This window comes from Fonticula alba (assembly GCF_000388065.1).
Source record: "Fonticula alba strain ATCC 38817 unplaced genomic scaffold supercont2.2, whole genome shotgun sequence".
Taxonomy (NCBI): Eukaryota; order Rotosphaerida; family Fonticulaceae; genus Fonticula; species Fonticula alba.
In genome coordinates, this window is record NW_009242972.1 from 637,906 (window position 1) to 648,552 (window position 10,647).

Here is a 10,647-nt window from a genome sequence, read left to right on the forward strand (position 1 = left end):
GGGGGGCGGAGGAGAGATCAGCCCCGGGCGGTGAAAGATGACTGGAGCGACGCGAGAAGGCGGAGTTCTTGCTCGGGAACATTTTGTTGGCCGCCCCCCGCTCCCTGGGAGGCCTGAAAGCATGAAGTGGCCAGGTGCGGGGAGGTCGCCGAGAGCTGGGGCGTCGTGGGTCCGGGCGCGGACAACCGGCGTCCGCTCTGTCTAGCGGGCCCGGTTTGTGTAGATCGTCGGCCATTTCGGCCCCCCCCCCCCTATTTCGGCTCGAAGCGCGGGCGAGGCCGCCGGGGCCGGGAGGGCCGGGGGATCGGTCGGCGTTCAGGTCACCTATCCCGGGGTTGGGTGTCGCCTCGCCCCGACGGCGTCCTTGCCGCCCCTAGATCGCCGGCAGCCGCCATTTCTTCCCCCCCCCCCCCCCCCCGCGGCCGGGCTCCTCCGAGCGCGCAAGGACGCCGGGAGAGCCGCGGGGAGGACGGGACTGACCACGGAGAACAGCTGGCGCCGGAGCTTGGAAGCCTGGATGCCAGGACCACACAAGTGCCAGACCGCAGGACTACGGGCGTGCGGGCGCCGGGCGAGCGAGGGTGTTAGGGGGCGTGGTGGCCGGGAGCCCGGGCGGGCATATTCATGCGCGAGCCCCACCCCAGGCTGCCCCGGGGTACATGGAGATCCTCGCTTGGCAATTGGGACGGCCAACCCCGGCCCCGGCCAGCCAGCGGAGGTGGAATATTGTTTGAAATTCCATGCACGCAGACACACTGGCGCGGGTCCCGGATGGAGCTCCGGCATTTAATCTTGTCTTTCGGCCCTCTTGCGCGCGCGCGCGCGCGCGCGTGTATGTGCGTGCATCTCTCTCCCTCCCTCTCTCTCTCTCTCTCTCTCTCTCTCTCTCTTCCTCGTCCTCTTCGTGTTTGTTTACGGGTGGATTGTTCACGGATTCGCCCTTAATGGCCGTCACTCGCGGGGGTGGGTATGGTGTGCGGGCGTGCGTGCGCACGCATGCGCGCATGCGCGCATGCATACGTGCATGCTGCCGCTCAAGTGGGCCCGCGCCAGAGCGGAATCTGGCCCCTCGCCCGCCAGAAAGACTTTCTCCTCCCCCTCCCTCTTCCCTCATTGTCTCCCTCCTTCCCTCTCTCTCTCTCTCCCCCCCCCGCTACTACATCCAATCTCCGCTTCCCCTACCCACGTTGCCCTCCTCTCCGGTGACCCCGCTTCCCTCCTCTGGTGCTGGTTGCCCCGCGCGTCGATCGCCGCCCCCTCCCCTCCCGGCGTACGTCCTTCCCCCCGCGGGGGCCGCTCCTCCTATCTCTGTCCTCGCGCCGTCGCCCGGCCCTGTTCCGTCGTCGCTGCCGCTGCCGTTGCCGCTCTCGCGTGCACGCAGCCCACTCGGTGCGAAGAAAGATCCCGCCTGCGCCGATTGTCGCCCCATATTTCCATCATCGCCTGTCTCACACCTGCTTCGCCCTGCTTCTGTGGCCCCATTTGCACGTCTCCCCCCTTCTCCTCTCTGCCCCGTCCTCCCTGTCCCAGCTCCCCGCACTTCAACATGACTTCGTCATCTGTGCCCAGCTCGGATCTCATCTCCTCCTCGTCGTCCTTCCACACGAGCGACATCTATTCCGACTCCGAGGACAGCGATGATTCCCTCGGGGACATTGTTCTTCCCCCGCCGGAGTTTGCATTCTGCCAGTCGGTCGCCCAGTCGCCGGGTGGCCTGGGCGGGTCTCCGGTCGCCGGATCCCCACGCCAAGCCTCCCCGGGCTCGCCGGTCGCCGGAACTCCCATGGCGGTGGCGACAGGCGTGGCTCCCGCATTGGAGGGGGCCCCGAGCCCCCTCTCGACCACCACCGCGGCCGATGAGGGACCCGTCACCCCTTCCCGTCGGACCCCGCTGAGCCAACCCATCCGAAAGAAGGACATTTCCTCTCCGACGGACTTTTCGTGCGTTCTCACCTGCCTTTCCTCTGGCAGTTGCCCCCCGCCTCCGCCTCCCCCTTCCTCCATCCATGCTCGTGGTTCACTCTTTCCCCTTCTAACATTCCGTTCTTCCTCTTCCTCTCCCTCTCTCTGCCACCCTCCCCCTTCTTGTTGTTCCCCCCCCCCTATGGCCCTTCCGCATGCAGTCATCCCTTCCACGCCACTTCCCTCGAAGACATGGAGCGCTTTGTGGCGGAACTTGCGGCCGAGGCCCAGCTGGTGACATCGCCCCCTCCGGCGACGACGCCCGGTGTGTCGGTTGCCCCCGAATCGGTGTCCCCCCCATCGCCAAGCGGCGTCCAAGACCCCGGCGCTCCCTCACACTCGGCGCCCCCGGGGTCCTCCTCCGCCTCGTCGCGCTTGGCACGGCTCTTCGGCCGATCGGCCTCCAAGATGAAGGAGGCTGTCTCCAAGTCGCCGGGGAGCCGATCGGCCTCGCCTTCCGGGTCTCCTTCCCTCTCCCGACAGTCGTCCGTTCGCGAGCCCCACGCCACTGGACGAAGCCCCGTCATCAACTCCTGTGATCCGGTGGGCAATCTGGTTGATTTGCCGGCCGCCTCCGGCGGCGGGCCCGGCCCCATGGCTGGGGGGGCCTCTTCCGACACCATCCCGCCTGCTGCCGAGACGGAGCCGCTCGAGCAGCATGAGCCGGTTCACCAGCAAATGGAGCAGCTATCGGTCAGCCAGCAGGCGCCGGAGCCGGCATCGGAGCAGCACGTCCAGCATGGCTGGGAGTTCTCGCGGTCCGATGCCGGGAGCGATGCCTCCCACTATTCGGAGATCGAGGATCTCTCCCAAGACCCCAGTACGTGTGCTTCACGCATGTCACTTCCCCGGACGCCCTCTCCTTGGCTGCCTTCCCTGACGCCTTCTGCCGGCTGATCCGCTCCGGCCCACGTCAGGCATCCCTCCCAATCTGATCGAAGCGCTGATGAAGTTCGATGAGTCGGAATTCTGGAACTCCGGCCGCACGCTGATCCCCTCGAACGAGCTCGAGGCCGGCGAGGCTGGCGAAGCCACCGCCGTGACATTGCGCCACCCGAGCGAGCGAACCGTCCAGCGTTCCCTCTCCACCAAGGTCTGGCTTGAGACATACTACGATTCGTTGCATCGAAGTGCGTGCCGCCCCTGGTCCCCCCTTTTTGCCGACGGCTCTTCCCGCTTCCGCTGCCATCCGGCACCCATCCTAATGGTCGTTTCCTTTCCTCCTCCCCCGTACGCGATCAGTCCGCATCGAGCGCAAGAACCGCCGGACCCGACTGGATGAGGAGCTCGACCGCATGGGTGCTTCAGACGAACTCCGCCGGCAGATGCATACTCGGTGCGCAGCCCCTGCCTTTCTCTTGCCTTTCTCCTGCCTTTCTCTTGCCTTTCTCCTGCCTTTCTCTTGCCTTTCTCTTGCCATTCTCTGGCCTTTCTCTTGCCTTTCTCTTGCCATTCTCTGGCCATTCTCTGGCCATTCTCTGGCCTTTCTCTGGCCTTTCTCTTGCCATTCTCTGGCCATTCTCTGGCCTCCCTCTGACTCCCCCTCCCCCCCCTCCTCCTCCGACCGTGCCACATGACAGCCTCTCTCGCAAGGAGACCGACTACATGCGTCTGCGTCGCCAGCGTGTCAAAACCGACTCCTTCGAAACCGTGCGAACCATCGGCCGAGGTGCTTTCGGGGTTGTGCAGCTGGTCCGCGAGCGGTCCTCCGGCAAGGTCTACGCCATGAAGCGCCTGGACAAGAAGGAGATGATCCGTCAGCATCAGGAAGGTATGTGGTTCACCCTTTGCCCGCATGCCCCCCTTTCTTGCTTCTCTGGCCCCCGGGTCTATCTTCGTTTCGGGTTGATCTCTGCCCATTCTGACGATTACCTTTGTGCTTTTGCGCGCCCGTGTGCGTGTGCGCGTGTGCGCGGACGGGCGGCCGGGCGGGCTCCCTTCCCTCTTTCCCCCCATTGGCTCCGTCCATACTTATGTCTCCCTGTATGGTCCGCCTTGCATACAGGTCACGTTCGTGCCGAGCGCGATCTACTTGCCGCGGCATCGGCTGCGGCCTCCAAATCCATCGTCCGTCTGTATCACTCTTTTCAGGATCGAGTGCGTGCCCATGTTTCTCCCTCGGCCCGTCTCTTCTACACTGGCCGTCCTGACGTTGTCTTTTTCGCCCCCCCCCCCCTTTTGTCGCAGGACAACCTCTATCTTGTGATGGATTACATGGCCGGCGGGGACTTGCTGAACCTCCTGATTCGCGTGGACGTTCTGCCCGAAGCGCAGGCACGTGTATACATGGCGGAGATGGCCCTGGCCATTGCCGAGGTCCACCGGCTGGGGTTCGTTCACCGGGACGTCAAGCCGGACAATTTTCTTTTCACATCCGACGGGCACCTGCGGATCTCGGACTTCGGTTTGTGCACCGGCTTCCACTGGGCCCATGATGCGCGCTTTTATGAACGCCAGCGCCGGCGCGCGTCGAACATCATTTCCGAGTCGGCCGGTCCCGGTCCTCTGCCCTCTTCGGCGTTGCACCCGGCGGCCGTGGACCGCACGCAAGCCGTGGCCGCGGCGGCCGCCACGACGGCCGCTCATCCCGGGGCCCTCCCCGGTGGCAAGGCCGGGCGCAACAATGACAGCGGGGACAAGGTCCTCTTCTTCCGCCGGCTGCAACGCCGAGCCATGGCCTTCTCCGTGGTCGGGACAAACAATTACATTGCCCCGGAGGTCCTGCTTCAGGTGGGCTACAACTTCGCCTGTGACTGGTGGTCCCTGGGGGTCATCCTCTTTGAGATGCTCTATGGCTATCCGCCCTTCTTCGCGCCGACGCGCTCCGAAACCAAGTCCAAGATTGTCCACTGGCGGCATCACCTGCGCATTCCCGCTGCATCGGTCCCCCCTCGCCGCCCGGGGACCACGGGCAAAAACCCCGAGGACCGGCTGCCCCCCTATCCCGTGTCGATGGCCGCGCGGAATCTAATTTCCCGATTGATTTGCGACCCACCAGACCGCCTTGCCCGGCTGGACGACATGCGTGTGCGTGCCTGGCCGCCTTCTCGTGTGCTTCCTGTCGACCTTCCTTCTGCATCGCTTACACCGTCTCCATTCGCCCCTGTGCGGGCTCTTTCTCTCTCTCTCTCTCTCTCTCTCCCCCTGCCCCCCTTCCATGGCCTCTGAATGTGGCAGTCACATCCCTTCTTTGCGGGCATCGACTGGGCCGCCGTTCGAGACCAACCAGCTCCCTGGCTGCCGGGCCTCGATAGCCCGACCGACACGCGGTACTTCGATGACTTCGGAGATGGGGATGTTGCCCCGGGGGCGACCATGATGAACCCCCCGCCGCCGGCGGCGGGGGCCCCTGTCAGCGTCGTCCCCGGTGGGCCGGCTGTCGGCATGGCGCCGCACATGGGGGCAGCCCCGGTGGCGCATCTTCTGCCGGCTGGTGCGCCGGTTCCTCTGACACATCATGTAATGCTCCCGGTGCCGGGGGCCCTTGTCCATGCTCCTGGTGGGGGTCCGCATCTTGTTCACCCGCAGTTGGGACAGCCCTTGCCGGCTGGCCCGGCGGCCGGGCCCGGGTATGTTTTCATGCCCCCCGGTCCCGGCGGAGGTGCCCCCCATCCGATGGTGCCCTTCCCCGGGGGGCCCGGCGTGATGGGTCAGCATATGTCACCGGATTTGTTGGCGGCGGCGGCGGCGGCGGCGGCGGCGGCCGGCGGCGGCGGTATTGCCGGCTCCACCTTGCCGCCCATGGGCGGGCCCGTCGCCTCGGTCGCTGCAGGCGCCGATGAGGGTGCCGGTTCTTCACTGGCAGTTCCCTCGGCTGGCCAGCCGGGCGGAGTGGCAACCGCCCCCATGGCCACTGGTGGTGGTGGTGGTGGCGGCGGCGGCGGCGGAAGCGGCGTTTTCACCGACACAACGGACGTCGACCAGTTTGCCTTCCACGGATTCACGCATATTGGCTTCTTCAACTTGACGCGTTTCTATGAGGCGGATGATGCGGAGTCCAGCCGCGGACGATCGGCCTCCGGGTCGGGCGATCGACCGATGGATCCCCTGCAGAAGGCCGTCCTGTCGAAGCTCATCAACGACCAAGTCATCACCTCGGAGAAGGTGCTTGGCTGGGAAGATGGCAGCAGCCCGGTCAGCGACAGTGGGAATGCCGGGACGGATTCCCCGGCAGCCAACTCACAATATTGACGATCAGCCGAGAGACGAGCCCCGGGGATCGGAGGGGGGAGGGCGCGGTAGCAAGCCACTTCCCCTCCTCTCCCTCCGCTCCCTCTGCTCCCTCCGCTCCCTCCGCTCCCTCCCCTCTTCATCACTCCTCTGGCGACATCTCTTTGTACACATGCGTCTTCTCCCCTCCCTCCCCCTACCTGTCGTTCCCGCTGGTTCGATGCGAGCGTACAGACATAGACACGGGCGCATGCCTTCTCTCCCGCTGCCCTTCCCTTCCTTCCCTTCCCTCCTCCCTCCCTCTTGTCGCCATCTCTCCTCTTCTTTTTAGTCATCTCTACTTCCTGTTGTGCTTTCCTGTGTGTGTTTCGCAGCGGGCGGACACGCCCCGCCGCGCCCAATGGATTATGCCATATAATTGCATTTCTGCCTCCCTCTATGGCGGTGGAAGGAGGCGAGGGCAGATACCTTGGTGTTGGGCAATGATCTTTATTCACCAGTCATTCCATCGTGTGTGTGTGTGTGTGTGCGTGTGCGTGTGTTCGCATGTGTGAGGGGTGGCGGGTGCCCGAACAGCAGAAAAGGGGGGCTTCTGTGGACATGGGACCCAGGCGGCGGGGGAAGCGCGGGCAAAGTCGCTTCTGCGAGAGATGCCCCGAGATCTGGGGGAGGAGACACGCACGCCCGTGTGGAAAATAGACACACACACACACCCATGTACTTATATATGTGTGTATGCGCGTGCCAGTGGAAAGCAAAGACCCTTCAGCCGCTGATGCGCGCAGCAGCCTGATCGAAGAGCTGGTCGAAGGTGGTCACCTGGCTTTCGGTGATTGTGGGCACGCCGGGGCCGGTGGCGGGGAAAGTCATCAATCCGCCGAGGAGCGGGTTCTTCGGGGCCACCTCACTCAGCGTCCTGATCGAGGTCGGAGCCAGGCCCGAGGCGCCAGTGGCGAGGCATTGGTCACAGGCAGGGGGGAAGAGAGGGGGGGGGAGGAGGTGGCGGTGGGGTGGCATGAGTGGCCATGTGGCTGGGGGAGCAAAAGATGCCTGAAACTGCCCGCCTTGTGTGGGCCCCGCGACACTTGCACGCACTTAAGGTACTCGTCCAGAGTGGCCTGCGGACGGCCCAAATGAGAGGCAACCACAAACAGGTTGGCCAGCGTGACCTCGTTGGTCGGGTCCTTTTTTTCCCCCCCCGGCACCAGCAGGGAGCATACACCGGGGACAGGTTAGATGAGGGCCACAATTTGGGGTGGGGTGGGGGGGGGGGGGGCCGCCATCCACCGAATACGTACCAGCTTCTGAGATTCGAGGAGAAGGTGCTCGGCATCGCGCAGATTCCCCTGAACCAGGTGCACCGTGGCCTGGGCGCAGAGGAGCTGTTCATGCGCGCGCGCGCGCGCCCAGGCGCGCAGGCGCAGCGTCCGGAGCCGGGCATACAGCAGGGGGACACGTCAGTAGGGCACACGTACACATACGATGTGGCCATGCGCAGATCCACACCCACACCGGCATGGGGACTCAGAGCACAGAGGGACCCATGCAAGGGCGGGCACAGGGTGGGGGGCATGGTACGCACCTTCGGGGTGGCCTGGAAGCGCTCGGTCAGCTCGCGCAGAGTGAAGAAGGCCGAGCGCTGGCTTTCCACGGAGGGCGGCGCACGAGCCACCAGGGTGACCCAAATCTCGGCCAGTTGGCGAATGATGGTTTCCTCGGAGTCGCTGAGGGACAAGTCATCGGCATGGGCTTGGACCTTCACCTCGGCCAGGGTGGCCCGAGCGGATTCCACCTGCCCGAGGCGCAGAAGCAGAACCACGGCCAGGGCGGCAGCCTCGGCGGTGGCCAGGCCGCCATCCTCCGAGGAGGTCCCCGGGTTCTCGGCGAACGGAGCCAGCAGCTCCCAGGCAGCTTCGGGGGAGCTCTGGCGCGAGGCAGCCAGTGTGGCGGCCAGCAGGCGCTCGGCGGTCTTCAGCGGCTGGGTGCTCTCGGGGCCGGGCACGACATTCGGGTTGCCCAGGGCTCCGAGGATGGGGTACTGACCAACGAGCTCCTGAGGGACAGGCTGTGCACACGGGCAAAAGGTCGAAGAGGGGCAGGCGGGGGGGGGGGGGGGGGGGGGGGGAAGTGGCAAATGTCAGGAAACCGCGAGCCACACTCGGCGATCGGGGTGCGCAGTTAATTGCCCGAAAGCAGGAAGAGCAGGCGGAGGCGCACGCTGCCGGAGGCGGCAATAGCCCGACCAGTGAGGATATCACGCGTGGCCGCCAGGGGCGAGGTCCCGGGCAACACGGCCAGGCGCTTGGCATAGGTCAAGGCCTCGCGGGTGTCCCCGAGGTAAAACTGGTCGGCCAGGAGGCGGAGCTGGATTTGCCCTGACATTGTTTGTGTGGACGTGCGGCAAGGCGGGCGGAGGGGCGGCGAGGGGGAGAAAAGAAGGGAGGGAGAGAGGAGGCAAGATGGGCGTGCAGATGTGTGAGAAGGGGGGAGGGGGGGGGGGCAAGCTGTTGGAAGCACCCCACCTCCCGGAGCTCAGTGTTGGACACTTTTGATGGTATTGAAGGCCCCAAGGGGGGCGGGATCCGCGCAGCTTCTCCGAAGCGCGTGCGACCGCTTCCCCGGCCAATTCCTGGAGAGAGGACGGCCGTGCGCATTGCCCTCAGTGCTCCGGGCAAAGGCGAGGCCAAAGGGGGGAGGGGGGCAGGGGTCGAACAAAGGGCACACAGCCCACCGAAGGGGCTCTTGCTCGGCGGGGTCACTACCAACGCATCTTCCTGGCGGCCTGGCAGTGGCCGATGTCGGCGAAATGCGCCAGTGACAGTTCTGCCCTCCCTGCCTTGGCGGGCGGCCTGCCTGCGCGGCGGGGGGTCCCTTGACGGAGCTCCCCGAAGAGGGTCCTAGGATAAATGCCCAGAGGCGGCTTCCCCACCCAAGTCAGGCTCCTGTGGCTCAGTAGGTAGAGCGTGGGACTGTTAATCCCAAGGTCCGCGGTTCGATCCCGTGCGGGAGCGCCACCATTCTTTTTGAATGGTGACGCCCATTTTATTATCGCCGGGCCCCACACCGGCCGCCGTCGCCCCGTCGTGGAGTGTGCCGGCGCAAGTTGTGCGTGCGTGCGTGCGTGCGTGCCTGCGTGCGCATGTCGTGGGGAGGAGGACGCGAGAGCGCACACCTTGGCCGGTGTGCCTGGCTGTGGGCACAAAAACAAAAACAAACAAAAAACAAAAGCCGAAAGCACGGCCAGGATCAATGGCTCAGGTGTATTTTTTTGTTTCCAGCCTGCCACGGCAGGGCAAGGGGCCCGGGGGCTTTACCGGCCGGTCCGTGCGGCGACCGCCCCGCGGAACTGCCGGAGACTGTACCGAAGCACGCGCACCATGATCATCACCACCACGGCCATGATGAACAGGTAGAGGAGCGACGAAAAGAGGGCAACCATGCCGGTAAGGGTCCAGTGCCGATAGTGGGGGATCAGCACGGCCGCCGGGACAAAGCGCGGCTGGAAGACGGCCACCGCCTCTGGGTGCCCGGCTGCTGCGGCCAAAAGACGCTCCGCGTGCGGCAGCCACCAGGCAGCCACCGCGGCCGGCACACCGGCCCAAGCCACCGGGCTGAGGGGCCTGCTGCCCGGCGCCAGGGTGGCACTGTTGGTGGCCGAGGTGCCCGCCGGCGCGGGGTACATCGAATCAAAGTGCCGGAGCATGGCCTCGGTCAGGGTGGCATTCTGGCGCTCGGCCCAGTCACGCACCAGCATGGTATCATGCTCGGTCGCATGGGCCGGGAGGATTACCCGGCCGGAGCTCAGGGCCAGATGGCCGCCCACCGAGCGATCGGTTTGCTCGCACATGCCCAGCAGTCCGGCCATGGCCCCGGCGCGAGCGAGATACGCATTGGCCAGGTCCAGGTCCCGGCATGAGAGGACACCGTAGTCGGCCTGCAAAAAGAGAGCCGGCCGAGGAAGGGGCGGGCAGAGGGGGAGGGGGAGGGGGAATGTCGCCCATGATGGGGAGAGGCGTCAGAATGGGGCATCCGGGGTGGAGAAGGCGCGCACAGGGCAAGCATGTGGGCGTCGGCTTGCCGGCGTACCAGCCCAGCGCCGACGGCGAAGATTGGCGCCAGACGGTGGCCATGCACCGAGGACGAGGCAACTGCTCGGGTGGTCACCGGCAGGGGAACATCCTCATCCGGGTAGGAGGCCGCCTCGCGCGGCGGGAAGACGGTCGGCGGCGATACCGGCACCCGGCCGAGGGAGGTAGGCTGGCCGAAGATTTGGTCGGCCAGCAGCTGGTGTGCCGAGCCACTCTGCGATGCGAAGACCACCGGCCGGTGGAGAGCCCGGGCCCGGTCATCGGGGGTGAAGCCACTCAGCAGGATGGGCCCCTTGCGCGTGGTGTACGGCACGAAGCCCGGGACAGCAATCTTCCGGGCGCTGGAAGGAGAGGCGGACGGGGGAACAGGGGACACAGGCCGAAGTTCATGTCAGTCGGACGGTCGATGGGGGGGGGGGGGGGGGGG

General features: G+C 65.7%; 3 protein-coding genes and 1 non-coding gene across 4 annotated transcripts; 2 read left to right on the plus strand and 2 right to left on the minus strand.

Annotated features, from left to right (window-relative positions):
• The first annotated feature begins 1,128 nt into the window (after positions 1-1,128).
• On the plus strand, positions 1,129-6,555 carry H696_01166 (AGC/NDR protein kinase). Its single transcript, XM_009495048.1, has 9 exons — positions 1,129-1,389; positions 1,531-1,941; positions 2,124-2,782; positions 2,880-3,092; positions 3,205-3,298; positions 3,543-3,733; positions 3,968-4,059; positions 4,150-4,989; positions 5,140-6,555. Exons 2-9 carry the CDS (start codon positions 1,547-1,549, stop codon positions 6,151-6,153), a joined length of 3,498 nt encoding a protein of 1,165 aa, XP_009493323.1. The 5' UTR covers positions 1,129-1,389; positions 1,531-1,546; the 3' UTR covers positions 6,154-6,555.
• A 100-nt stretch (positions 6,556-6,655) lies between these two features.
• Positions 6,656-8,628, minus strand: H696_01167 (hypothetical protein). Its single transcript, XM_009495049.1, has 5 exons — positions 8,350-8,628; positions 7,715-8,197; positions 7,431-7,514; positions 7,228-7,316; positions 6,656-7,048 (listed from the first exon to the last, which is right to left on the minus strand). The coding sequence occupies exons 1-5, from the start codon at positions 8,512-8,514 to the stop codon at positions 6,898-6,900; spliced, it is 972 nt and encodes a 323-aa protein (XP_009493324.1). The 5' UTR covers positions 8,515-8,628; the 3' UTR covers positions 6,656-6,897.
• A 442-nt stretch (positions 8,629-9,070) lies between these two features.
• On the plus strand, positions 9,071-9,143 carry H696_01168. The gene has a single exon. It is a non-coding gene; the product is annotated as a tRNA-Asn (tRNA).
• A 299-nt stretch (positions 9,144-9,442) lies between these two features.
• On the minus strand, positions 9,443-10,610 carry H696_01169 (hypothetical protein; the record flags this gene model as incomplete). The annotated part of the gene is made up of 3 exons (XM_009495050.1): positions 9,443-10,066; positions 10,219-10,561; positions 10,597-10,610. The coding sequence occupies 3 exons, from the start codon at positions 10,608-10,610 to the stop codon at positions 9,443-9,445; spliced, it is 981 nt and encodes a 326-aa protein (XP_009493325.1).
• Between the last annotated feature and the right edge of the window lie 37 nt (positions 10,611-10,647).

What these genes read in the sequence shown, in the direction of transcription:
- H696_01166 (XM_009495048.1), top strand. Translation starts at nt 1,547, where the DNA reads ATGACTTCGTCATCTGTGCCCAGCTCGGATCTCATCTCCTCCTCGTCG. An exon ending in GATCCGTCAGCATCAGGAAG is followed by an intron (nt 3,734 to 3,967) that starts GTATGTGGTTCA and finishes CCTTGCATACAG; the next exon opens with GTCACGTTCGTGCCGAGCGC. An exon ending in ATCACTCTTTTCAGGATCGA is followed by an intron (nt 4,060 to 4,149) that starts GTGCGTGCCCAT and finishes CTTTTGTCGCAG; the next exon opens with GACAACCTCTATCTTGTGAT.
- H696_01167 (XM_009495049.1), bottom strand. Translation starts at nt 8,514, where the DNA reads ATGTCAGGGCAAATCCAGCTCCGCCTCCTGGCCGACCAGTTTTACCTC. An exon ending in TCCTCGAATCTCAGAAGCTG is followed by an intron (nt 7,317 to 7,430) that starts GTACGTATTCGG and finishes GGGGAAAAAAAG; the next exon opens with GACCCGACCAACGAGGTCAC. An exon ending in ACTCTGGACGAGTACCTTAA is followed by an intron (nt 7,049 to 7,227) that starts GTGCGTGCAAGT and finishes GACCTCGATCAG; the next exon opens with GACGCTGAGTGAGGTGGCCC.